The sequence below is a fragment of the Peromyscus californicus genome, unplaced genomic scaffold (genome assembly GCF_007827085.1).
Source record: "Peromyscus californicus insignis strain IS unplaced genomic scaffold, ASM782708v3 Scaffold_18__1_contigs__length_77618521, whole genome shotgun sequence".
NCBI classification, from domain to species: Eukaryota; Metazoa; Chordata; class Mammalia; order Rodentia; family Cricetidae; genus Peromyscus; species Peromyscus californicus.
In genome coordinates, this window is record NW_026294480.1 from 61,276,735 (window position 1) to 61,302,166 (window position 25,432).

The 25,432-nt window shown below is 41.4% G+C and overlaps 1 protein-coding gene across 7 annotated transcripts in view; it reads left to right on the top strand.

Moving 5' to 3' along the window:
- Positions 1-395: 395 nt before the first annotated feature.
- Zfyve16 (zinc finger FYVE-type containing 16) overlaps positions 396-25,432 on the top strand; it is a 54,005-nt gene continuing 28,968 nt past the window's right edge. Inside the window, exons 1-10 of one of the 7 annotated variants that reach the window (XM_052743577.1) lie at positions 403-542; positions 3,208-3,257; positions 7,221-7,311; positions 7,916-8,016; positions 10,518-10,626; positions 11,876-14,118; positions 15,557-15,653; positions 18,379-18,540; positions 21,449-21,591; positions 23,731-24,106. In XM_052743577.1, the coding sequence (XP_052599537.1) occupies positions 8,002-8,016; positions 10,518-10,626; positions 11,876-14,118; positions 15,557-15,653; positions 18,379-18,540; positions 21,449-21,591; positions 23,731-24,106 (3,145 nt within the window). In that variant the 5' untranslated portion in view covers positions 403-542; positions 3,208-3,257; positions 7,221-7,311; positions 7,916-8,001. Of the gene's footprint in view, positions 543-3,207; positions 3,258-7,220; positions 7,312-7,915; positions 8,017-10,263; positions 10,390-10,517; positions 10,627-11,875; positions 14,119-15,556; positions 18,541-21,448; positions 21,592-23,730; positions 24,107-25,432 lie in introns of those variants that run through there. The other 6 variants (XM_052743579.1, XM_052743578.1, XM_052743580.1 and 3 more) reach the window with 6 other exon arrangements.

Genomic DNA, 25,432 nt, shown 5'->3' on the forward strand with positions numbered 1-25,432 from the left:
GAAGCAGACAACGCGCGAGTGGCGTTCCGCTTCTCCTTCACCAAGTTAGCTGGCTTCTGTTTGTTTTTTTTTTTAGACAGCAGCTGCTCTAGAGGCCACAACCGGATGGCAATGCAGAAGTACAGCCCGGAGGGCAGGGCGGGGTCGGCGGCGCCGGCCGGTCCACTCCGTCGCGGGGACGGGCATTTGGGAGCTGCCGGGGGCGAGGCACGGTGTGCGCCGCTGGTCTGGCCGGTGCAAACCGGAGCTCCGCATCAGCTAGAACTTCCCTGCGGCAAAGCTCTCAGCTAGAAGCAGAGGCACTCAGCCATTTCCGGCCCGCCAGCTCGGACCCGAGCAGCGCGCCTGCGCAGAGGCCTACCCTCCCGGAGGGGGCGTGGCAGCTGGAAGGCTTCTCTGCGCCTGCGCGCCGCTCCGCTGGGTCGGCAGGGGACGGGCTCTGGGTCGGCGTCGCGCAGTCCCGGGTGTCGTGGCCGGGTCGCTCTTCACGCCTCTCTGCGGCGTCGCGTCGAGTCCCCGAGAGCTCGGCGGGCTGTGGGGAGGTAAGAGCCCCGGAGCCGCCGCCGGCCTCTCCTCAGCGTGCTGCGGGCGGAGGGGCGGGGTGGCCGCGGGCTCGCCGGGCTCCGACGGCCGGGCCTTGCCTTCCTCCGGGACCCGCTGGCCGCCCTGGGCGCTGTGCAGCCGGGATACCCGGCCCCACCGCAGGCCCGGCCCGGAGTGCACTGGGACCCGTGAGTCCGCCGCCGCCGCCGCCGCCTCCGGCGCAGGGATGCCCCAGTGTCCGCTCCCGCTGCCTTTTCTTTCGTGCCTCTGAAGAGATGACCTGACTTTTAGCCGTTAACCTGTTTATACGACCGTGATTGCTAATGGTTACATTCCAGACCCATGTTCTTGATTGGACAGAAAGCCGGCCCGTGAATTTAATATTAAGTTCATCTTTTTAGTCGAAGAAGGATTGAGTGATGTCATGTCGTCGGGTTCCGTCATCTACTCAGCTGAGTTTGGCGTGTCTTGAGTTGGCAAAAGTTTAATGGTTTGCATTCAGTAGAGCTCTGATTTGTCACGTAACTTCTTTTTCTCTCTCTTGGATATTAAACTACATATTTAGTGGTAAGCCATTTTAAAATTACGGCAAGGAATAAGGAATGATAGAGTTCTACCATGCAAAAGTAATCAGCTGCTTAACATTTTGACATTTTTTCTTTGTTCTTTTGCCCCCCCTCCCCCCAGTGCATTTTAAACTTAAGGATCAGGTTGCTTGCCCTTCCAATGGTTTTAAAAGCCTTACTCATATACCGATTACCTTTCCACTATACACATAATATATGAGCAAAAGCCTCTTTTGAAGTAGCTGCCTCACAGATAAAACTATATTCCTTTTATCCCCAATCATAATACTGTGTTGCACATAGTCCCTCTATGATTGAGGATAATGACAGTTGAAAAATATTGAGAAAAAAATAATTGCTAATGCAGTATAATTACATTTTGAAAATTAAAACTCAGAAAAAATTTTTTTTTCACGTATTCACTTAAAAATAGTATTATAATGAAGCATGGTGGATCATGACTAATCCCAGCGAGTAACAGTGTGGAGGCAGGAGGATTGAGCTACAAACCAGCCTGGTGTACACAGTAAATTGCTGTCTCAAAAATAAGGCTAGATAAAAGTAAAAACATTGTACTTGCTAAGTATCTCAATTGAAAATCAACTCTTTCCAAAACTAAGTTTAGGGAGCAGGATGGTCGTGTTTTACCTGGAAGCAAGTTACTTTAGTGTCTGCCATGGTAGAAGACAGCTCAGTTCTTGTGTTTTCAGTTCATCCTGGTGTGCTGGCTTGTTTAGATTAAAGCTCACAAAGAAAATCTGTCTTTGTGTAGTCACATGGTTAGAAAAGAGGACACCTGGATGACACTACTTTTAAGTGTTCTCAGCAAAGCATGAGAAAAGTGATTCAACAATTCTATTAAATAGTCTATTCTCTTGTGCGTCTCACTTACAAACTTTGCAACATTCAAAGGTCCTTGTGTTCTTGTGCACAGGTGCTGATGATTTTCTGGAGGTTGAATTACTAGGTCATAGACTAAGCACCCCCCCTTTTTTTATTTGGACAGACATAGAAATTAACTTGGATGATTTTCATAATTTTCTGTTGTGTTCCCATGTCATTTGTTTGAGTTATTCCCACCTAACAATTGGTAAAGTATCTGCATATCTTTCAGTAGTTTTGGGTTATTTTCTTGAATTTAAAGAGAGAATTGGGATTCCCCCAGACTATTTCTTCATGTTGTTCCATTGTTTGCCTGAGAGGCCATATCATTTGCTGTCAGTAGCAGTTGAGATTCTTTCTTAGAACTCACACCTCACCAATGTCAAGTTCTTTATTGTATTAAAAAAAAAACCAAAACTTCGTTTCAACTTAGTAAGCAACCAATGGTGTTTTTAAACCCTAATTATTTAATGTACATTGAACATTTTTTCATAATCATATTATTGTCTTTCCATATAATTTATTTTACCCACTTACAGTCTAGTGTCCAAATGCCTTTCTAGCAGATTTTTATTAATAATTTTTGTATCGTAAGACTGCATTATATCTTTTTTGTTTTGTTTTGGTTTTTTTTGAGACATGGTTTCTCTGTGTAGTTTTGGTGCCTGTCCTAGAGCTCGCTCTGTAGACCAGGCTGGCCTGGAACTCACAGAGATCTGCCTTTCTTTGCCTCCCAAGTGCTGGGATTAAAGGCATGCGCCACCACTACCCTGCATTATATTATTTTTTAAGGAAAATAAATTTTATCTTTTTCTACCCTGTTTACAAAAGTACATGCCTTTTTCTTCTTTAAAAATAAACAATAGAGATAAACGCTTTAGCTCTTAAAGGCTTACATAAATACTTGTGCTAGATTTAGTTTGGTATTGTCCCTCCATATTTTCTCCTTTGCTAATACTACCTTAACAAGTTATTTGTAGAGTGGTTTTATATTGCAGAGTTTTGTGATTTTCTGCCATTCAGCACTGCATATTGGATATTTTCTACAGAAGTATGTGTAACACAGGGCATAGTTTTATACAGCAGATTTGGGGGATCACTAGTTGTCTAATGTCAGGATCCTATCCTCTTGTATTCTTTTCCTAGGTCACTTCCTTTAACAGCTTTGTGTTGCCAACTTCCAAATCTTTATCTCAGACTCTTCTCTGCATTCCAGGTCCTTACATTCAGCAGCCTCTTGGACATCTCCCCCAGGATGTTCTCAAGGTACTTCACACAGTAGTGCAGAGATGTTTCCTCCTTCCCACTCCGCTTGAGTTGCCTGTGATAGTGTACTTCGTTGGTCTGCGTGGTCCCCCACAGTGGGAGCCTGTTGAGTTCCAGCCTTCTCCTTTGTTTCAGTCTCCAAAGTTCTGGCTTTTTAGCTATTTTTCTGTTTCTTTTCATCTTCACCCGTCTCTGCTCATGTCCTCATCATCTCTCACCTTAGCAATTTTAGGTTTCATTATTGTTTTATTTTCTTATTAATCTTTTCTGTTGCTACCAATTTTTTTTTAAACAATGAAGAGACTTTTAAAACCAGTTTTTAAAAGTGAATATTATAAAAATGTGTTTGGAAATCTGAAAGTATATAAGTGGCCAAGTTAGTAAAAATATCTCAAGTCATCGTTGGGCTGGCAAGATGGCCTAGTGGGTAAAGTTTCGTGCAGCCAAAGCCTGACAACCTGAGGCCTTTGCTCCCAGAACACACATGATGGAAGGACAGAATTATTTGCTTCTGAACGTTTTCTTCTGACCTCCACACCCACACAAATAAATAAAGAAAAGCAAACAAATAATGCTCGTTCTCACGTAAGAAGATTTACAGTCTCATCAGTGCTTCTACACGTAAACTTTAAAATCTAGAGTGTATCGAACATTTTGTCTGTTTCTTCTATTTTTAATAGATTGCTAGACCATAAGTACCTTCTGTTTGGTTGCAATGAGAAAATCCACAGCTTAGTAGTACTTCATGTTAAAAGATCTCAATGTAAAGTATTTGCATTGTCATACCTTTTACAAATTGTTGGATTGTACTGTTTCCTGTATTTTTGGGTGTGTCACTATGTTGAAATGCTCTGTAGATGTTCTTTAATGGATCCTTTGCTTTGTTTTTTTAAAAAAACCCTCTGGATTTTGCTAGTGGGAAACTGTTTTTAGAACTTTTGGTGATTGTTTGTTTGTTTTTTGTTTTTGTTTTTTAAGAAAGTGTTTCTCTGTGTAGCCCTGGCTGTCCTGGAACTGATTCTGTAGACCAGACTGGCCTTGAACTCTGAGATCCACCTGCCTCTGCCTTCTAGGTGCTGGGATCAAAAGGCATGCACCACCACCGCCCGGCTGGTAATAGTTTTTCAGTACATTCTGTATTAAGAGTTCCTTTACTCTTTTAAATATGTATGTATTTATTCATTTACGTTGGTTTTGTGAGAGACTGTCTCACTGTGTAGTGCTGGCTGGCCTAGAATTTGCTATGTAGATCATACTGGCTGGTCTTGAACTTATGTGATCCTCCTGTCTCTGCTTCCTGAGTGCTGGGATTACAAGCGTATGTCACCACTCCTGGCCTACTTTTTTTTTTTAACCATTATATTTAATTTCAATTTTTAAATTTTTGTCAAAGGGATAATTAGCATGATGCATATACCTTTAATCCTAATACTCAAGAGGCAGAGGCAGGCAGATTTCTACAAGTCAAGGCCAGCCTGGTCTACATAGCAAGGCCAGCCAGAGCTACATAGTGAGATCTTGTCTCAAAAGGGAGTGGTGTAACCATACTCTACATAAAGATTTAAATGATACTAGAGATTTATGGTGAAAAACCCAGTTATTCTTTCTTGCTCTCCTTACCCAGAATCCTACTCACCAGAGAAACCTATCTTAGTCTAGGCTCCCTATGTGAATCATAGAACATAGAAAGTGGTTTCAGTAACTATTTCTCAATTCTCCCAGGGATAATACAAAGACTAATACTTTAAATGCCTAAGAATGAAGTTAATTGGTTACTAACTACAGATGTCTATAGGCAGTAAAGACTAGTTCCCTCACAAAACTGAGACAGGCTGCTTCAGTGCCAATGAGTTCACTTTTTTTTTTTTTTTTTTTTTTTTTTTTTTTTTTTTTGGTTTTTCGAGACAGGGTTTCTCTGTGTAGCTTTGCGCCTTTCCTGGAACTCACTTGGTAGTCCAGGCTGGCCTCGAACTCACAGAGATCCGCCTGGCTCTGCCTCCCGAGTGCTGAGATTAAAGGCGTGCGCCACCACCGCCCGGCGAGTTCACTCTTTTTAACCAGATGTTTAAGTAGCATATTTAGCTGTGTACTTACCTCCCTTCTTCCCTCGTAGGTACCGTGTTCTAGCTTGGGTACCGTTTTGTATCATAGTTTTGTATCATAGTCCGTAGGAGTTAGGTCTGCTGCTTCTACCTTCTCTGTAAACTCGCAGTGCACATGATTTCCCCTGGGGTTCTCAAGCTAGTTACATGTTAACTTTGAGTTACTTTGTGTTTGTATCATTATGTAATTACTGCTTTCCTAGAGTTACAAGTGACCTTGGTTTTTTTGTATCTACCTCTCATGCATCTTTATGAATATATTTTACATCTTTTTGTTTTGTTGTGTTTTTCAAGACAAGGTTTTTCTGTGTAGTCCTGGTTGTCCTGGAACTCAAGGATCTGCATGTCTCTGCTTCCTGAGTTCTGGGACTAAAGGCATGCACCACCACACCTGGCCCATATATTTTTTAATGTGTAGTTTGTAGTCTTTGGGATTTTAACCCCTCAGACAAGATATGCTATTCACTTCTGAGTAGGTTCAAATGTATACAATAATATCTTGGCTTTGCAGTATCGCTCATCGGATGTGTGGTACCTAGCTTCTACTTCTGGTCCTACAGTGTAGCAGTTTTCCTGGGCTATCATCTTCTGATCTTATATGAATTCCGTCTGTCTCCCTCTGATAGGGAATAGCTTGTCTCCTAGATTCAAGTTTTTATCTTCTTTGGAGTCTGCATCGTCTTTGTAGAACACATCTTTCAGTATGTCTGAACAATATTTCCACCATCACACTTGGTTAACGGCTTCATTTGTTACTTTTAGAGTTTTAGAGACATGGCCCCAATGTTTCTTTGCTCTGTTGTTACTGTTGGGAAGTGTAATGCCAGAATGATGGCCAGTTCTGTTACTTTTTTCTGGAGACTCTTATATTTACTCAACAGCATACCTTCTATGATGGGTATTGATAAAAACGATGAATATTGGGCTAGAAAGATGGCTCATCAGTTAAGAGCACTGGCTGCTCTTTAAGAGGACCTCGGTTCAATTCCCAGCACATGTGTGGCTCACAGCCATCTATAACTCCAATTCCGGGGGATCTGACACCTCCTCAGGTATTCATGTGGTACACAGACATACATATAGGCAAATCACCTGTACACATAAAATAACAAAAAAAAATTAGGGGGAAAAGACACAATATATGAGTGAACAAAATACTAGGCCCTATCCTCTCCTGGATGTTTAATTCCCAGGGGAAAGTTACTCCAGATGGTAACAGTAAATGAAATAACTTCTATAACGCCCTACAAGGACATAAAGTAAGTAGTTGCTTTAGGAACCAAAAGAAGAGTCCCGTGCTTGTGTTCCTTTTAGTCTTTTTTTTTTTTTTTGGTTTTTCGAGACAGGGTTTCTCTGTGTAGCTTTGCGCCTTTCCTGGAACTCACTTGGTAGTCCAGGCTGGCCTCGAACTCACAGAGATCCGCCTGGCTCTGCCTCCCGAGTGCTGGGATTAAAGGCGTGCGCCACCACCGCCCGGCTCCTTTTAGTCTTAAACACTTACTTCAAAAGTCAGTACCTTTCCTTTCCCCCCTTTCCTTGTAGTAGTGTCGTTCATACATTTGCAGTAAGTTTTGACTCTTGTGTTCAGCATTTCATTCTGTGATCCCTGACCTGAAAAGTCTTTCGTTTTTTTGTCAGGATCTTACGCTGTAGCCCTGGCCTGGAACTTACTGTGTAGCCTAGACAGACCTTGAACATGCAGCAATCCTCCTGCTGTAGATTCCCAAATGCTGGTATTATAGGCATGAGTCACCATGCCTAGCTAATAACTTTTTTCATTGTCTACATTGAGATGTATTCTTTGTGGTATAAAGTTCTATGGGTATTTTCAAGTGCTTTTTCTCTTGGTTTGCCATTACAGTATCATACAGGTAGCTTTATTCCAGGAAACATCTACTGTATTCTTCAGCCCTCTCCAGCCCTCCTGAGTTCCAAACCATTGGCAATCACTGGTATGTTCATTTTCTCTATAGTCTTACTTTTCCAGAGTGCTATGTAATTGGATCATAGAGTAAATATAGATTCTTCTATTTAGCAATTTGTGTTTAGAGATCATTCCTGTGTTCTTGTGGCTTGGTTAATACATTTCACTAAATAATATGCACATAGTTTATTTATCTCTGTGGCCATCATAGATACATGGTTGTGGTTGCTTCCACCTTTCTGCAGTTGTGAAGAGATCACTCACATACGTTCTCTTCCAAATGGTGATGTACACCTGTAAAAAGAGCACTGGAGAAATAGAGGCAGGAGGGTCAGAAGTTCAAGGTCATCTTTGGGTATAGGAATTAAAGGCATTCTGGCTAGATGAGACCCTGTCAAAAATCCAAACAAGTAAAAACAATTTAAAAAGGGCAAAACCCATATAAATACAACACAGTGCATGCATGAGTGCCAGTAAGGTGGTCTGTACCTATGATCCCAGCACTCCTCAGTTTTCATTTTTCTTCTATTTCTAATTTAGAATAAATTGGTTTTTCATATACTTTCCTAAATTGGAAGTTTAAACTGTTGATTTCAAGTCTTGTTTCTTTTTAATACATTTAATCCTGTTAGTATGTCTGAGGAAGGAACTGTTTCTGCTGAGTCCCCCGCCTCTAAGATTCCTGCTGTTGGCTTTTGTGATCAGCTGTTGTCCCCATATGTCCCTCCTCAGGGTATGTGTTCCTGTTTCATAGTTGCGTAGATGCTTCTTTCTCTCAGAATATGTTTTGGTGTTTTCTTATCTCCTACATTGTTTCTTCCTCCAAATTCCTTTCATTGGCTTAATATTTGTGTTTTGTGTACATTTCTATGTCCAGTCTATAATATAATGATATATTTGACAATGGAAACAAGTGCTAATGGGCTTTATTGAATTGGGATGTCATGTGTTGTTATTGAAAATGCTTCTGAAATATACCTTAGTTTAAGCTTGGTGTGAGCATAATTGTTGTAACTTTGAAATGACCTTTTTCTCTCTGGCTGCTCTTTGGAGTATAGTTGTTTTCCTGTAATGTGCTTAAAAGTATGAATTTCTGTTTATTTTTATTGTGATATGATGTATTTTTATCTGTTCAATTTTTCATGAATTCTGAAAAAATTCCTATCATTGCCTTCAAAAGAAAATTTCCCATATTCTTTTCCCCTTATGGAACTCTATTCTCATTCTATTGTTGGATTTCTAAATTTCTATTTTATATTTATCTCTTCCTCATTTCTCTGCTTTTATATATATATATATATCTCATTGTGCTCTCTACTTCTGAATCACTGGTAGCCTTAGTTCCTGTCTTTTGATCATAATTAGTTCTTAAAAAATCTTATCTCAGCCGGGCAGTGGTGGCGCATGCCTTTAATCCCAGCACTCGGGAGTCAGAGCCAGGCGGATCTCTGTGAGTTCGAGGCCAGCCTGGGCTACCAAGTGAGTCCCAGGAAAGGCGCAAAGCTACACAGAGAAACCCTGTCTTGAAAAACCAAAAACCAAAAAAAAATAAAATAAAAAAATAAAAAATCTTATCTCACTCCTATTCATTCTCTATTCCAGGCAACATTTGAATGTTTTTAATTATCATATCCTTTTGTTTATATGTATTCTTACAAAATTTGAATTGCTTTATTGTGCTTTACAAAAATGATAGTTGGCAACACTTTAGAAATTTTTTTGAAAACTAGTCATTCACCATAGACAGCTTGAAGAACTTAGTCTTCTATTTTCTGGATTAATTTTTATAGTTGCTTTTTTAAAATGTCATTTAGCTATCCTTAGATGATTGAATTTCCTGCAAACATAAGTTAGTTTTCAGGGTTGGTTAGATTCAGGCTCATGTTCTGTGTGATGGTGTTCTTCCACATTATTGATGGTAAAAACTGATCACTGGATTGCAATGTGTTGACCTAACCCTAACATCATGAACATCAGACTTTTCCTCTAAAGTTTTAACATTCATTGGTAACAATTGCTTAGCCAATTTATTGCATTAGGAGCTACGAAAAGATTTTTTTTTTCTTAAGTTTAAATCCTTCTGCACATATTTACTGGAATTCTTACCTAAAGAATGTTCTCATGGTAACTGCTGTATTATTTGGAAGCCTATTCTGTAAATAAGTGAAAGATAAATTCTCTGCTAATTTTTCTTAATTCATTAATTTTCAGAGTAATAGTACCCTAGCAGCCCTCCAGTAGGTGGGCTTCTTTGGTTTTGAGCCTAATGTTATTATGATTGCTTGGTTTTTAAGTATATTTGATTTGTTTTCATTTCTGTGTGTTCTTCATTGTTCTGATGTTCACTTATCCCATTGAAGTGAGAAGGAGCCCCTTGGCTTGGGCTCTTTCCTTCTGCTGTTGGTCAGGGTAGATTCTTGCCGTGTCTCCAGCTACTCACAGATCTTTTCATAAAGCTAACTTTAGTTTCCTGTGCTATATTTTTGTTTGTATATAGTATACTTTATATTACTTTTAATATTTAAGTATTTGTAGTCTTTCGTTGTGAATGATTCTTTGACTTGTGAGTTACTTAGAGAAGTGTTTTAAAGTTCATAATACTGAACTGGAGAGAAAGGTCAGTGAGAAAGAGTGCATGCCATGCAGGATTAGGACGTGAGTTTGAAGTTATAGCGGCCATGGTCAAGGCAGGCATGGCTGTGTATACCTGGAACCCCAGCATTGTAGGACAGGTAGATCCTGAGCTTCCATTTCAGTGAGAGGCCCTGTCTTCAGTCAGTGAGGAGAGTGTGACAGAGGGAGATATGCATTATCCTCCTCTGGTCTCCACCTGCATACTTCTGTGCACACATCACACACTCATGGTGCCCCCATGCAGTAGCTTGTGGGTGCAGATGTTGTATTGTCATTTGCATGTAGAGAGCATTTTCTACCTGTGCTATGGAAAAGAAGTACTGTTTAATTTTACTTATTTATTTAGGTTTTTCAAGACAAGAGTTTCTCTGTGTAGCAGTCCTGGATGTCCTGGAACTCACTCTGTAGCCCAGGCTGGCCTGGAACTCACAGAGATCCACCTGGCTCTGCCTCCCAAGTGTTGGGATTAAAGGTGTGTGCCACCACACCTAGTTTTAATTTTATTTTGTTTCTGCTTTGATAGTTGTATTGGTGCAGAATAGATAGCATAATATTTGTATGATAGAAAATTAAATATAATGTTGTACTTTTATTTTCTAGACATACAAGAATTCAATTCTGAGTAAGTCTACAAGTAGGATGGACAGTTACTTTAAAGCAGCTGTCAGTGACCTGGACAAACTTCTTGATGATTTTGAGCAGAACCCAGGTTTGTTGGTTTCTCTACTTTGCCAGTAGAATCTTAAAATGTCCCTTGAACAGAATTTGATTTCAATCTTGGTCACAATTGTTGTGTTCTCTAAAAAGTTTGCCTTATTTCATTGTGACATATTAATTTATTCTTATACCAGTAGGATCAATAGCCAAAAATACAAGTTACTGTGTAGATACAAACTTAGAAGAAAATCTTTATGAGGAAGGCAAAAACAATTTGATAGAGCTCTGTAAGTTGAGCTGTCACCACTGTAAGAGATGGCCTTTCCTCAGAATGAAGCTAGGATTGGGAGGGCTGTCCTAGCTCGGTTTCTATTCCTGTGACAAGCCCTGTGACCAAAAGCGACTTGAGGAGGAGAGGGTTTATTTCAGCTGACAGTCTATAGTCCACCAGGAAGGGAAGTCAGGAATTGAAGCAGGGCCCATGGAGGACTGCTTCATGGCTTGTTTCTCATGGCTTGCACCTTGCTTTTTTACACAACCCTTCTAGAACCACCTGGCCAAGAGTAGCACCACCCACAGTGGGCTGGCCCTCTCACATCAGCCATTAGTCAAGATAATGCTCCACAGACTGACCTACAGGCCACGTGGTGGAAGCATTTTCTTTTTTGTTTTTTGTTTTTTGTTTTTTGAGACAGGGTTTCTCTGTGAAGCAGTCTTGACTGTCCTGGAACTCACTCTGTAGACCAGGCTGGCCTCAAACTCACAGAGATCCTCCTGCCTCTGCCTCCCGAGTACTGGCAGGAGGCATTTTCCTTTCTTTTTTTTTTTTTTTTTTTTTTTTTTGGTTTTTCGAGACAGGGTTTCTCTGTGTAGCTTTGCGCCTTTCCTGGAGCTCGCTTTGGAGACCAGGCTGGCCTCGAACTCACAGAGATCCGCCTGGCTCTGCCTCCCGAGTGCTGGGATTAAAGGCATGCGCCACCACCGCCCGGCAGGAGGCATTTTCTTAATTGTGGTTCCTCTTCTCAGATGACTAGCTTGTGTCAGGTTTACAAAACACCCCTCGGGACAATGACAGAACAAAAGTAGCTAAAGCTATGGTAGCTTATCAGCCTCTTTGGTTTGGTTTATAGTGTAGCTGAGTTATTGATAGTGTTTCTGTTGTCTCACAACAACTGCATTGAGTAAAAACTAGAACAGTTCAGAGTAAATTAAAGGGTGATTGAAAGTTCTAGAAAACGTATCTTCGTAATCTTTATTTGATTTGGGTCTTTGAATAACTTTGTGTTTCTATTTTTCATTAGATAAGCAAGATTATCTCCAAAATGCACAGGATGTGTATGCTTCTAACCACTGTTCAGTTTCTTCAGAGTCGGCCTCTCCACAGCTAGCTTTACTACTGCCAAAGGACCAAAGATGCATTGGTCGTTGTGCCTCATCAGAAAGGTGCTGTGAAACAAATGAGACGCTCCTCAACGAGAAAACACATGAGGGGTTAACTTGTAGACAGAACGAAAAAAATGTAACAGGACTTGACCTTCTTTCTTCTGTGGATGCTAGTACTTCAGATGAAGTCCAGCCTTCATGTCCGAGGAGATGTAGTAAACCTGTCTGTGACCTGATCAGTGACATGGGTAACTTAGAACATGCCACAAATAGTGAAGAAGACATTGAACAGTTATTGCTGGATGACGCTAAGGCTAGTGTCGATGCTTTGATCGCACTGGACTCGTCTTCAGTTTCAGATACTCTCCTTGTTCCTTCAGCACACCATGGTAGTGATGCCGTTGGAGAAGAAGAGAATGACATCAGTGCTGGCCTACAGAGCAGAGATGGTAGGATTAAAGAATTGGGTGTAAAAGTAGACACAGCACTTTCTGATTCTTGTAAATATAGTGGAACAGAAAATTTAAAGGATGAAAAGATTTCTAATGAGTTAGAAACAATTGATTTTGACATGTCGTCTGCTTTGACTGATCAAAGTTCTGAAGCGTCTAACACCAAAGATAACCCACAGTACAAGGGACTTCCTTGTGAGTTTTTAAAAGGTGATGGCTGCTTGGCAGAAGAGAGAGTAGGTGTGGCAGTCACAAATCCAGAGTGTTTCAAAGAAGGATGTAACACACTTGCTATGCCTTGCAATTGTCCAAAGAATGAAGGGATATGCCCAAGTGACACCGAGTCAAAAGATGAAAATTTCAACTCACCTGACCCTTCCTTTCAGGAAAATAGAACTGCTGTGTTCATGAAACAGTCTGTAAAAGAAGACTCAAGAAATTTAGACCTTAAAGATAATAATGATAGAGTCCAGGTGTCCTCTTCATCTTTACATGCTTCCAGGGAAGCTGCACCCTGTCCACTGTCCTGTCTTTCATCGTCTGGGTTTTTGTGTGGACCGTTAACTGACAATAACGTGCATGGCGATTTTTTACCTCTCGATGAGTCTGAGGATCAGGAAGGTGATGTCATGACTACACATGAAGAAATACAGAAGAGCGCTGTTTTAGATGGGGAACTCTTGAGGGAGACAGAGCTTTTGAAAAAGGAAAATTGTAAGAACATATTTCTTCAGCCAGTAAATGAAAAGAAAGCGGATGGAAAGGTTGAACCTGAGCAGATGGTAATCAGTGGTGAATCCTTGGAGTACCCTGAGGATACCAGCTCTAACGTAGCTGCAGAGTCTCAAATGGCACTCTGTGCTTCGAGTGCCCCGGAGTCTCCTGACGGATGGGAAGGTCTGACCTTTGCCAGCAGTGATGTGGATGGGCAGGAGTTAGATTACTTTAATATTGATGGAAGCATGAGAACTGGCACGCTAATTAGTGATGCTGAACTTGATGCTTTCCTGAGGGAACAGTGTCTTCAGAACACAAGGTCTTCTGAAGACACTGTAAGTGATTTGCACTCTCAGATGAACCAGGTGGATAAGAAAGGATTAAATGATGAAAATGCTGGTGATACATATTTTAATGCTGAAGCAGGAGTTGCTTGTGAAAATGGAGGTGATGTGATTTGTGAAACAATTGCTAAAGAAAACACAGTAGAAAATGGTGTTCGTTCTGTAGGAGAAAGCACAGTTCCAACTGAAAGAGGGTTACCTACCAGTCAGTCTGACATAGCGAAGGAATTGCCGGTCCCCAGTATTAACACCCAGGCTGTGGGAGGGGCCAGACCTAAGCAGCCGCTTAGCCTTCCACCAGGAACAAGGAGTTCAAAGGAGCTGAATAGGCCAGATGTTCCAGATGTGCCAGAAAGTGAGGCAAGCGCAGCAAATGCTATTACTGCATCCACTTGCTCTGCGGACCAGATACCTGATGCTCAGGTTAGCTTCAATTCCAATTACATTGACATTGAAAGTAATTTTGAAGGTGGATCCAGTTTCGTAACTGCAAAGGAGTCTCTGCCTGAAAACATTTGCAAAGAAGGCTTGGTTTTGGGCCAGAAACAACCGACTTGGGTTCCTGATTCAGAAGCTCCAAACTGTATGAACTGCCAAGTCAAATTCACTTTTACAAAACGGCGACACCACTGCCGAGCATGTGGGAAAGTAAGTTACACAAACGCTGGCTTTTTACTCTTCTTTCGTGGTCCTGCGGACTCAAACTAGGTCCTCTCTCATCAGGCAAATGCTGAGTCCCTTCTCTATCCTGTTAGAGCAGTGGTTCTCAACCCTCCTAACACTGTGACCCTTGCATACAGTTCCTCAGGCTGTGGTGACCCCCAACCATAAATTGTTTTGTTGCTACTTTATAACTGCAATTTTGCTTCTGTTATGAGTCATACTGTAAATACCTGATAGGCAGGATATCTGATATATGACCCCAAAGAGCCGAAACCTCTAGGTTGGGAGCTGCTGCTCCCCTTTGTCCTTAAATACTTTATTTTAAGACTACTTTGCAGCCAGTTCCCTGATCACTGCCTAGGAAAATCCTAGAGAGCCAGCTGGCTTACATAGAATACCACACCTGACCTTGTTTGTTCTTGTTGATGATAAAGATACTGTGTATAAACTCTAAGGAAACTGTCTTTAAAAACTGGTGTGCTTTTTACTTAGCACTTTTCAGTAATATGTTGGTTTTGGATCAAAGTACTACATCTTAGCAAAATAATGTCCTACTTATGAAAAACAGATCTGTGTAAAGCTGTAGGCAAGCTCATTATCACTAAGGTATATATTTAGCTGCTACAGGAAGCTTTTTAAATCATAGACATATTTATTAAAGTTTTTATTGCCTTTCAGTTAACGTATTTGATTCAAAAAATATTTCCTTATCACAGACATGATTATAAATTATAAAATATTCCTTATATTAGAGTTCTCTAGAAAAACAATTAGTGTATGTGTGTGTGTGTATATATATGTTTATGGATAAATATATATGTATGTGTGTAATTATAAAGGGATGTATTAGATTTGGTGATAGGAGGCTCATTAGTCCAGCAGTGGTTATCTGATGTGTAGGGGCAGATAGTGCAGTTGTTACCTAGTTCAAGACACTGGAAACCTCTGAGAAAAGTGATGTGAGGGCCTGGGGTCCCTAGAGAGTCACCAGTGTGGCTAAAGAAGTTGGAGTCTGTTGTCCATGACCGAAGGCAACAGCAGTGGACTCAGCAGGAGTGCAGCTTGTCCCCACTGCCTTTCTCCTCCACCCTTACGCTTGCCAGGCTCCAGTCTGTTGGGCTGTGCTGCTCAAATCCAGGGCATGTCTTTCCCCTAGTTGTTACTCTACATGCCAGTCTTGTCTGGAAATACCCTCACAGACATACCCAGAACTCCTAGACATCTCTCATTCCACCTAATAGTGACAGTCAAGATTAACTGTCATACTTGCTTAAGTTAAAGAACGTTAAATAATTCTATTTATGATTATGATAATTAGAAAAAGGAATCATATAATAAAGAAAGTAGGTTTTGAGCTCCTATCCCCTTGCTTCTAATAAATATACTTGAGACAAAAATAAATTTAGTATTTTATTCTTTATAGGTATTTTGTGGTGTCTGTTGTAATAGGAAATGTAAGCTTCAGTATCTAGAAAAGGAAGCAAGAGTGTGTGTAATCTGCTATGAGACTATTAATAAAGGTGAGTATTGACCTGACATGTCTTCTTCCACTAACTGATCTATATTAAGAGTAACTGGATTGTGACAAAGATAACTTCTTTATTTTCTTAAGGCAGGGACTAGTGTTGACTTACTGGCTTAGGTGGGACATCCCAAGGCTTGGTTTCTCTTTTTGTTCCACTCTCACAATTAACACTACCAGTTTGGAAAGGAAGCGTTCAGGTTCTGGAGTGGCAGTTGATTACCTTTTAACAAGTACTGAGTTCCTGAGTGCTGCATTCCATCCGCCTGCTGTTTCATCCTCACTGTCCTCCACATCTTAGTGGAAACGTGTGCACAAGGAGTTTCCTTATCGGTGCTTGGTACTGTAGTTAATGTATAAGGCAAGGTGGTAGTTGTCATCCGTAGACAATTGCCTGAAATGAGAATGAAAGATAAGGTATTATGTATGATTTGATAAACCCATAGGACCACCATGCTTTTTGCACATTTTGGTCCCATCTTTTTCCATCCTTGCTTTTAGAATGTTACATGTGTGTGCTTCCCATTGTTCCTTGACTCGCTAGCTAGTTTCCATTTTCAGCAGTGGTCTTGGTGGTCTTGAGTTCCCACAGGGTGTGTGTGTGTGTGTGTGTTATGCTGTGCTTTCACCCCTAGATACATGTCTGTTCTTTTGAGTAGTTCTTGCATTTTCAAAGATTTCATTGATCATTTAATTCCCAGAGAAAATTACTTGACCCTTTTTTGACCAGGCCTATGAACTAGCTCCTATTAGCCAGCCAGCAGAATAAATACCTGATAATAATTTGTTTTTCTCTTTTGAATGAAGATAAATTTTTTCAGCAATTCTCCAAAAAGCTCTGATGTGAGTCTGTTAGCCTGAGGTAAGCTGTTCTACTCCCTGCTGTTGACCTATACTCTGGAAGATAATAGAATATAATTTTAAAAAATATTTCTATGTTATCGCCATTGTTTATGAAGAAGCTACATGCTTATAATTGTTTTTCTTCTTGCAGTGTGTCTGTAGCCTAGAAGACAGCTGCCAGGGCTATTAGCCCAAGCAGTGTGCTAGAATTCACATTTTAGAGCAAGTTCCCATGTAAAAGTTCCTGCTTAAAAGCCAGGAACATTTGAGTTGGCAAGTCAGATTTTGGGAAGAGACATTCTGACTATAGAGTCCGAGAGAGAGAGAGATATGCTCATTAAAGAGACTTAGTAGAATACTGAGATAAAATTTTGGTCTATCAAAGATAGAACATAGAGGAATGGAAATGTAGCTCAATGGTAGAGTGCTTGCCTAGCATGTACAAGACCACGAGTTTAATTCCCATCAAATACACACACACACACACACACACACACACACACACACACACACACACACAAATGTGTTGTGGGGTGGATTTATTTAGATACCTGTTTTTATTCTGTTTCAGTGTCTGACATTATTTCATTTAGGGAGCTATTAATGGTTATGTATTACAAGAAAATGTCAACCATAGACTAGAAAATGATGGAAGTGATCATTCAAGCAGTGTTATCAGATAAGAAAAAGATGATTCCAAGGTTGTGGATGAATTCAATGAAGGAATGGAAGGAAAGATTGGGTAGAGATTGTGGACAGTGAGAAAGCTGCTGAGATTGTGTAAGTTTTAGCAGCATGTGAATGCTGTCAGGTCGATGTGGAATCTAGAGTGTAAACCTGTGTGGATGTTACTGGTTAGTGGAAGAATTTCCAAGAGAGCTCTCATTTAGTGATAGTAAGGAAGGTTGTAGCAGTGATAGCTGCTGTGGGCATTCAGTTTGGAGAGGGGCTGAAGATACCATTGCTAGTACTGCTTTGTTTTGTTTTTAAATCATTCAGTGATATTCAGACAGTATTCTGTATTCTGGAGCTCCAGCTGAGAACAAAATAGATGTTCTCTTGATATGGAATTTTTTTTTTTTTTTTTTTTTTTTTTTTGGTTTTTCGAGACAGGGTTTCTCTGTGTAGCTTTGCGCCTTTCCTGGGACTCACTTGGTAGCCCAGGCTGGCCTCGAACTCACAGAGATCCGCCTGGCTCTGCCTCCCGAGTGCTGGGATTAAAGGCGTGCGCCACCACCGCCCGGCGATATGGAATTTTTGAATAAAGGGATAGTAAACAGAGAAGCCCTCAGATGGTAATAATACCCTAAGCTTAAAGCTAAAATGTACAGATAGACAGAAACATATCAGTGACCATAATGATGCTTTATGATAATATATGTGACTAGGAACTTGAAAGAAATAGACTATATATGTGTGAGAACCTGTAGAGAGGACAGTCTGGGCAGAGGGAAGAATAGACAGCCCACGCCATACTTGCTTAACGTGAAGAACGAGGAGGTGCAGGTCCCTGGCTCATGGTGAGTCAGTGGGTTGTACTGAGATGAGGCTAGGGATGTAGAGCCTGTAGGACCTGTCATTCAGACAACGGAGAGTTTAGCTCCAATTAGAAAGCTGTGAAGTTTAAACCGAGTATTAAGGAAGTAATTATTTAGGTCTTAAAGAATCACTCTGGAGTAATCTATAACGTATCAAAGTGGAGTGCTGCCAGCTCAAGAAAGGAGCCTGCTCTAGTCACTCGGACATCTTTGTCAAGACCACTTTCTCTTGACTGGCCATTTATTTCTTTCTCCTTACAACCTGAAAAATCAAATATTTATTATAGCTTACCTGGAAGTTTAAAACCATGAGTTTTTAATACTATTCTTTCCCCTTTATAGCTCAGGCATTTGAAAGGATGATGAGTCCAGGTGGTTCTTGTCTTAAGTCTAATCATTCTAATGATTGTGCCACCACCCAGCCACTTCAGGAGACCCACACATCCAGTATTCCTTCTCGTACAACTTTGCCCATCTCAGCACTGAAACAGCCAAATGTTGAAGGTAACCAGAGTAAACTGCGTGGTTTACACCTGGGATAAGTTATTCACATAGAAATGCTCTAGTAGTCAGGGTCTAGACAGGAAAGAGAAACCAGTTAAGAGTCAGGAGGGGTTCATACAGGGAATTGGGTAAACATGTATGTTGGAGACTGGGAGCATGCTCAGGAGTCTCCTCGACAAGTGACTGCAGGAAGCAGCTGCCACCACCACTGGGGTGGTGAGGTGGAAGGGAGAAGGCACAGTGGCACTTCCAGAGGGTTCCCTGGTGGTGCTTACTCTCAGACCTTGGGCTTGGGAGCTAAAGCGCCTTGACTGAAGCTGTGATCTCTGGGAAAATGCCGTATGACAAATACTGGAAGCATCAAGGGAGTTTCTATGGCTTGTGCTCTGGCAACTGAGGGAGAGTTCTAGAGTTGATGTTGGCAGTGATGAAAAGTCATGGGACATGCAGCATTGCTGCTGCTGCTGCTGCTGCTGCTGCTGCTGCTGCTGCTGCTGCGACCCTGCAGCAAGCAAGTGGGGCTGAAAGAGTCCCTGCCCCTCGCACACTTGTCCCTCCCCTCGCACACTTGTCCCTCCCCTCGCACACTTGTCCCTGCCCCTCACACACTTGTCCCCTGCCCCTCGCACATTTGTCCCCTGCCCCTCGCACATTTGTCCCCTGCCCCTCGCACACTTGTCCCCTCCCCTCGCACACTTGTCCCTCCCCTCGCACACTTGTCCCTCCCCTCGCACACTTGTCCCCTCCCCTCGCACACTTGTCCCCTGCCCCTCGCACACTTGTCCCTCCCCTCGCACACTTGTCCCCTTCCCCTCGCACACTTGTCCCTGCCCCTTGCACACTTGTCCCCTTCCCCTTGCACATTTGTCCCCTGCCCTCGCACACTTGTCCCCTCCCCTCGCACACTTGTCCCCTGCCCTCGCACATTTGTCCCCTGCCCTCGCACATTTGTCCCTCCCCTTGCACATTTGTCCCCTTCCCCTTGCACATTTGTCCCCTGCCCTCGCACACTTGTCCCCTGCCCCACCACTCCCTGTCCCCGGCAGAATCCGATCGCAGCTAGCTTGCAAGCAGACCGAGAGGCGAGGATTTGTACTCCCTTCCACACTTCCTGCAGAAGAGTGCAGTGTAGTACAGAGAGGCTTGGGTTCTAAGGATAACAAGTCAGTAACTTTCTTTAAAAACTTCCCTTTAGTTGTGCATTTTATCACAAGAACAAGCTATTATTTGTTTATTGTCTTTAGTTTTTAAGACTCAAGCTAGTCTCAAGGTTCTGATCTCAAGTAACCTTCCATGAGTCATTGGTTACAGACCGCAAAATCTATTTTAAACCTTTGAATTATCTGCTATTCCAGCTGTGGCTGTTTTCAATCTCATGTAGGGCCAGTATATATTGGCGGACATTTATTTTGGAAGCAAAAGCTGTGACATTTTAGAAAATACCTGTCAATATCAGTTAAAGATAAATTTGATTTAAATCTGACATTGGGGGGATTAGATTTTCACTCATAATCATATTTGGACAGAGATGTAGTTATGAAATTGTGTATTTTAACCCTAAAGATAATAAATTTGTGTCTAAAATGATTGGTATGTTCTTGAATCAACACTTAAATTCTTATCAGACTGTTGTAAATGTAAGAAAGGTACCTTGTTAAGGCACCCACCCATGTTGCAAACACATACACATAATTCCAACTTTTTCCATGTTTTCTCCATTTTGAAAAGTAGACATGAAACTACCTGTGCTTTTATATTGTTCCAAAATCATTTGAATTTAATTCTCTTAACCTTTCTGTCTAGATACTTTCTAACAACAACAAAATACAAATTTTCCTGCTTATTAATAGACATTTCCCCTAGATTTGAGAGGAAACAGTAACGAATATTAGTAAGGGTTTATGGCCCGTATTCTAAGAGCTACAGTGTTGGTGTTCGCATATCAGGTGAAAAGACAAAAAGATCTCTTGAATCTGTAAGTGATCCCCTTTCCTCTTCTTCACACCTTTTTCAGACTTACTTCTTTCTGCAAGCTGTGTGATTTTCTTGTCTGTTGTGCTCTGATCTCTACTTTTCACCCCTGCTCCTTACTCAGCCCTTAAGTTGTATTCGGTCACTGCTTGCTATGGTTTGGATGTGACGTGACCCCCAAAGACATTGTGTTGCGGGCGTGGTCCCTGGTCCATTGTTCAGATGTCAAACTTTAGCGCAGTGGTTAGGTTTCTAGGGTTCTGAGCTAATTGGTGCGTTCATCTATGATGGCTTCTCATCTGATGACCTTAGGAGAGGTGGTGGGACTAGAAGGTGGGGCTTAGCTGGAGGATGTAGAGCACTGGGGACATCCCTGGAAAGAATGTGTCTTGTCTTTTCCTTGTCATTTGTGTCTTTCTCTGCTTCCTGGCCACCATGAGGTGAGCTGCTCTGCTCTGCTCCGTCTTCTCCACCATGGTGTACTTCCTTGTCACAAGCCTATGAAAATGGAGCTCAGCCGACTAAAACCTCTGAAACTGTGACTCAAAAAGCTTCCCATGAAGTCATCTTCTCGGTGGTTTGTTCTGTCCCTGGACAGCTGACTTAGCGTGCTACTCCAGACACTTGACTTCAGTAGTAGAGCCTTGTGTCCTCCCCACTGTCCATAAGGTACAATACTTCTCCTTCCTTTCAGAGCAGGTGACTCCCATGGCCACAGCTGGACTAGCGCTCTTTCTTGGTGTGAATTAGATAGGCGTGGGCTTTGCTTAAGGTACATGAATTATGGAAGCCATTTTCCCTAGGATTCTGCAGCCCCAAGAATATAGGACTTGCCATGACTAGCAAAAGGATTCTGAAAACATTAACTGACCTGTTTGGAATTGTGTCACTGCAGTATTGCCAACCTAAAACAGTTCACCTTTTCGACTCTTTTTAGGAGCGTGCTCCAAAGAACAGAGGAGAGTGTGGTTTGCAGATGGCATACTGCCTAATGGTGAGGTTGCCGATACAGCAAAACTGTCATCTGGAAATAAAAAGTGTCCCGATGACTTTAGTCCCATCTGTCCTGATGTACCCACAGTAAGGATCTAAATCACTTCTGTTACATAAAGTTTTATTCTGTAGATAATTCCTCATGTGATTGTTAGTGTGCTTCTCCTTTGATGCCTTGAGTTTGCCTAGAGATATGTGTGCATATTTTGTGTCTTGTGCTTCCCTTATAGCACTTCGCAAACTGCATTATTTACGAGTTGAAGGTTGTGGGAACTGTTGATGGAGCAGGTCTGTCAGCCTCATTTTTCCAATAGCTCAAAATGGCCATTAGCATTTTTTAGTAGGAAAGTGTTTTGAATACTTTTCTTTAGATATTGTTCTTACATGCTTAGTAAACTATGCTACAATGTAAACATATCTTTTAGGTAATCACACTTGCTTTACTATGGAACCTGGATTCCCTAAATCTGAGCTATGCTTGGATTAATGTTGTTAATAGATTTTAAATTTTACCCTTTAAAATACTTACTTTAGTTTTAATTTATATGTGTGTGTGTCTGTCTGTGTGGGTATGTACATGTATGTGCAGGCACCCACAGAGGCCAGAAGAGGGCACTGGATTCTCTGGAGCTGGAGCTACAGGTGCCTTTGCGCCCCCAGTGTGGGTGCTAGCAATCAGACTCTGGTCCTGCAGGAAGAGCAGCACTCTTACCTGCTGGCCCTCTCTCCAGCCCCAGTTGTCCCCTTTTTAATGCTTGTTCCTGGCAGTGATTCTCAATTTTTAACAAAAATCTCAGAACCTCTTCATAAGTTTTAAATGTTACAGAGAACCCCAAAGATTATGTTATGTAGGTTATATGTATTTATAATTATTGTTTTTAAAACTAAGAGAAAACTAAAATATTTATTAATTAAAAATAATAAACTTGTTTTATAAACTGTATACTATATAAGCAATAGGAGACACTATTTTAAGAAAAAGAATATTTTAAAAACCGGATCACGCCGGGCGGTGGTGGCGCACGCCTTTAATCCCAGCACTCGGGAGGCAGAGCCAGGCGGATCTCTGTGAGTTCGAGGCCAGCCTGGGCTACCAAGTGAGTTCCAGGAGAGGCGCAAAGCTACACAGAGAAACCCTGTCTCGAAAAAAAAAAAAAAAAAAAAAAAAAAAAAAAAAAAAAAAAACCGGATCACTTCAGGAGAGAGTGGCATTGTTTCAGTTCTGCTTCCGCATATAGTGCATTGTGATACACTCTTTGGTTCTATGAAGGAAACCTAGGACCACATGGTCTCTCTGAAAGGATGTTGTGAACTTCAGCAGTCCCTGAACTGAATTTTGAGAATCATAATTTATTTTAGATTGATATGAACTTAATGGTTTCCAGCATTCAAGAAAGTATTTGTTGGTGATATTTCTGCCTCCATTTACACGCTGTACCAGGTGTAAGTAGAAGGCAAGTAGTATATACTATCTGCAAGTAAAAGTTCTTGAGCAGACAGCAGTGGTTACCAAAGGGTGTATTCCTTAGCTAGCCCCGCTCTCAGTCTTGTTCCAACAAGATGGAAGTTTCAGACAGACTCTACATGTCACTAAAGTCCATGACTTCTTTTTTTTTTTTTTTTTTTCTTTTTTGGTTTTTTGAGACAGGGTTTCTCTGTGTAGCTTTGCGCCTTTCCTGGATCTCACTCTGTAGACCAGGCTGGCCTCGAACTCACAGAGATCCGCCTGGCTCTGCCTCCCGAGTGCTGGGATTAAAGGCGTGCGCCACCACCGCCCGGCACCATGACTTCTTAATACTTACTCTGCACGGTCTAAAAGAGGAAGAGGCTCCAGTGAGAATGACCGGCAGTAGTTTTCTGGGTGGTTGCTCTTGCGGACTCACCACTCTCCTTCCCAGCCACTCCTCTGCTGCCCTCCTTTTTCTTCTCCCCTACCCTTCCAGGCTGTTTTGATGGTTATAAGAAGGAGGGAATGTTAGCTGAGCTAAGCTGGTCACTGTGTAATGGGGCACAGTCATTAACTACCCCTGGTGCTCCTTAATGTGGTGTGCTCCTGAACTCAGGGAAGTCAGATGGTCGCTCTCTCTTGGAAACTCAACTTTAGAAGACTTTAGGAGCCTATATTGGTTTCTTTTATTTTTATTAAAACTTGTTTGGTTATAGAGGTCAACATTTCACTCTTGAACAGAGAAGATGGACTGATTTATTTTCTCCCCTATTTTACAGATTATCACAGTGGATCATACCCATTCTACTAGAGTGGAAAAAGCAAACAATGAAATAGGAGATATTCTAGGAACTGAGATAACTCAAAGTCCTGTTTCTCATGTTGCACCTGTGGAAAAACTGCCTTTGAGCACGGGCACTGAAGGCTTGCCCATGCTTGGCCCTTTCACACTAGAAGATGATGTTTTCATGGACAGCGAGGAGCCGTCTGCTCCTGTTGTTGTGCCCGCTCACCCTGGTTTGCCTATTGCCAATGTCTCAGACTACAGGTTACTGTGTGGCATTGCCACACGTGTCTGCACCAAGATTAGTCTTCTACCTGAAGACGAGGTTGGTCTGCCTCCCCTTCTGGCTACATCTGGAGAAGAGGGATCAGGTAGGATAGTGGCTACTTCAAATTGAAAAGGAATCCTTGGTTTTGGTCTTTTGAGAAAAGGTCTGTGGCTGCCATGAAATTTGCTGTGTAAACCAGGCCTGTGAGAGGACAGGTGTGAGCTACCATATCCACCCTAGGGGACAATAACCTTTTAAAAGAACATACTAATTTTATCTTTAGTATAAGAAATGCATTTTAAACATTTTTGTTGTGATATATAAAAGGAGTGATAACTTTAGTTTATAGAAAGTCTTATTTATACAAAACAATAGAAAACTATTTGAACTTTTGAGTCATTTATTGCATGTGGGTCTCTGACTTAGGGTGAATTAAAGTATAATACAATGGGGCAAAGTTTCTGTATGGGATTTTAACTCTAGCTTTTGTGTTTTATTGCTTTAAGAAGCATGGTTTCCAAAGAAAGAGCATTAAATTCAATGACAAATTAGGGATTTTAGGTCACCATTTGCTACTTACTTCTTGTGTGACTTTAAACATCTTATTTAAGCTCATTTGGTCTCCATTTTCCTTATAAAAAGAGAAAAGAGATGAGCTGAGATACTGTAGCTAACACCTCAAAGTCACTCCCTAGGGTAGATGCCTACTGCCTCAAGCATTACTTTACATCTGAAACATCGGCTTGTGGATTGTTGTTTGCTTGTTAATGTAAAGAAATGAAGCTTGCTATTGCCTGTAAGAGACATTTTGTGAGCTTACCTCTAGAGACCAAAGTGTTTTAAGCTCTGTTCTTGGAATATTGTGTATGTTTTCTGGTTGGTTGTTAAGTTTTGTATTGCTCTGGCTACCTGTCACTGATACCATGGCAGCAAGCAGCATCTGAAACTGGAACATAGACTCTCTTCAGAATTAGAATCCACTTGAATGTCTGTATGATGTGTGTGAGTGCTGGTGTATGGCATAGCATGTGTGTGGAGGTCTGAGGACAACTTGGTTGGGTAAGGCTCTCTCCTTCCACCATGGGTTCTAGGGGATCCAGCTTGCATGGCCAAGAAATGTGACCCTCTAAGCCATTTTGCAGGCCCTAGAATCCATTTTTGATAAAAGTGTTTTTTTTCAAACTTGAAAAACATACAAATATATAAATAAATGGTAATTGAATGTATATATATATTCATATATTTCAGTTATATCTATTTGTTCTATGTTAGTAGGTAGGAAGGTAAAAATAAGTATGTAATTATGAAACAGTGGTAATTGGTTTCAAGAAACATGTTTGTTTTTGTTTACATTTGATCAGTCTATTACAGATTTAAACTTTTTATTGTAAGCATATTTGAGAGGATATTTATCCTGATTAATATATTT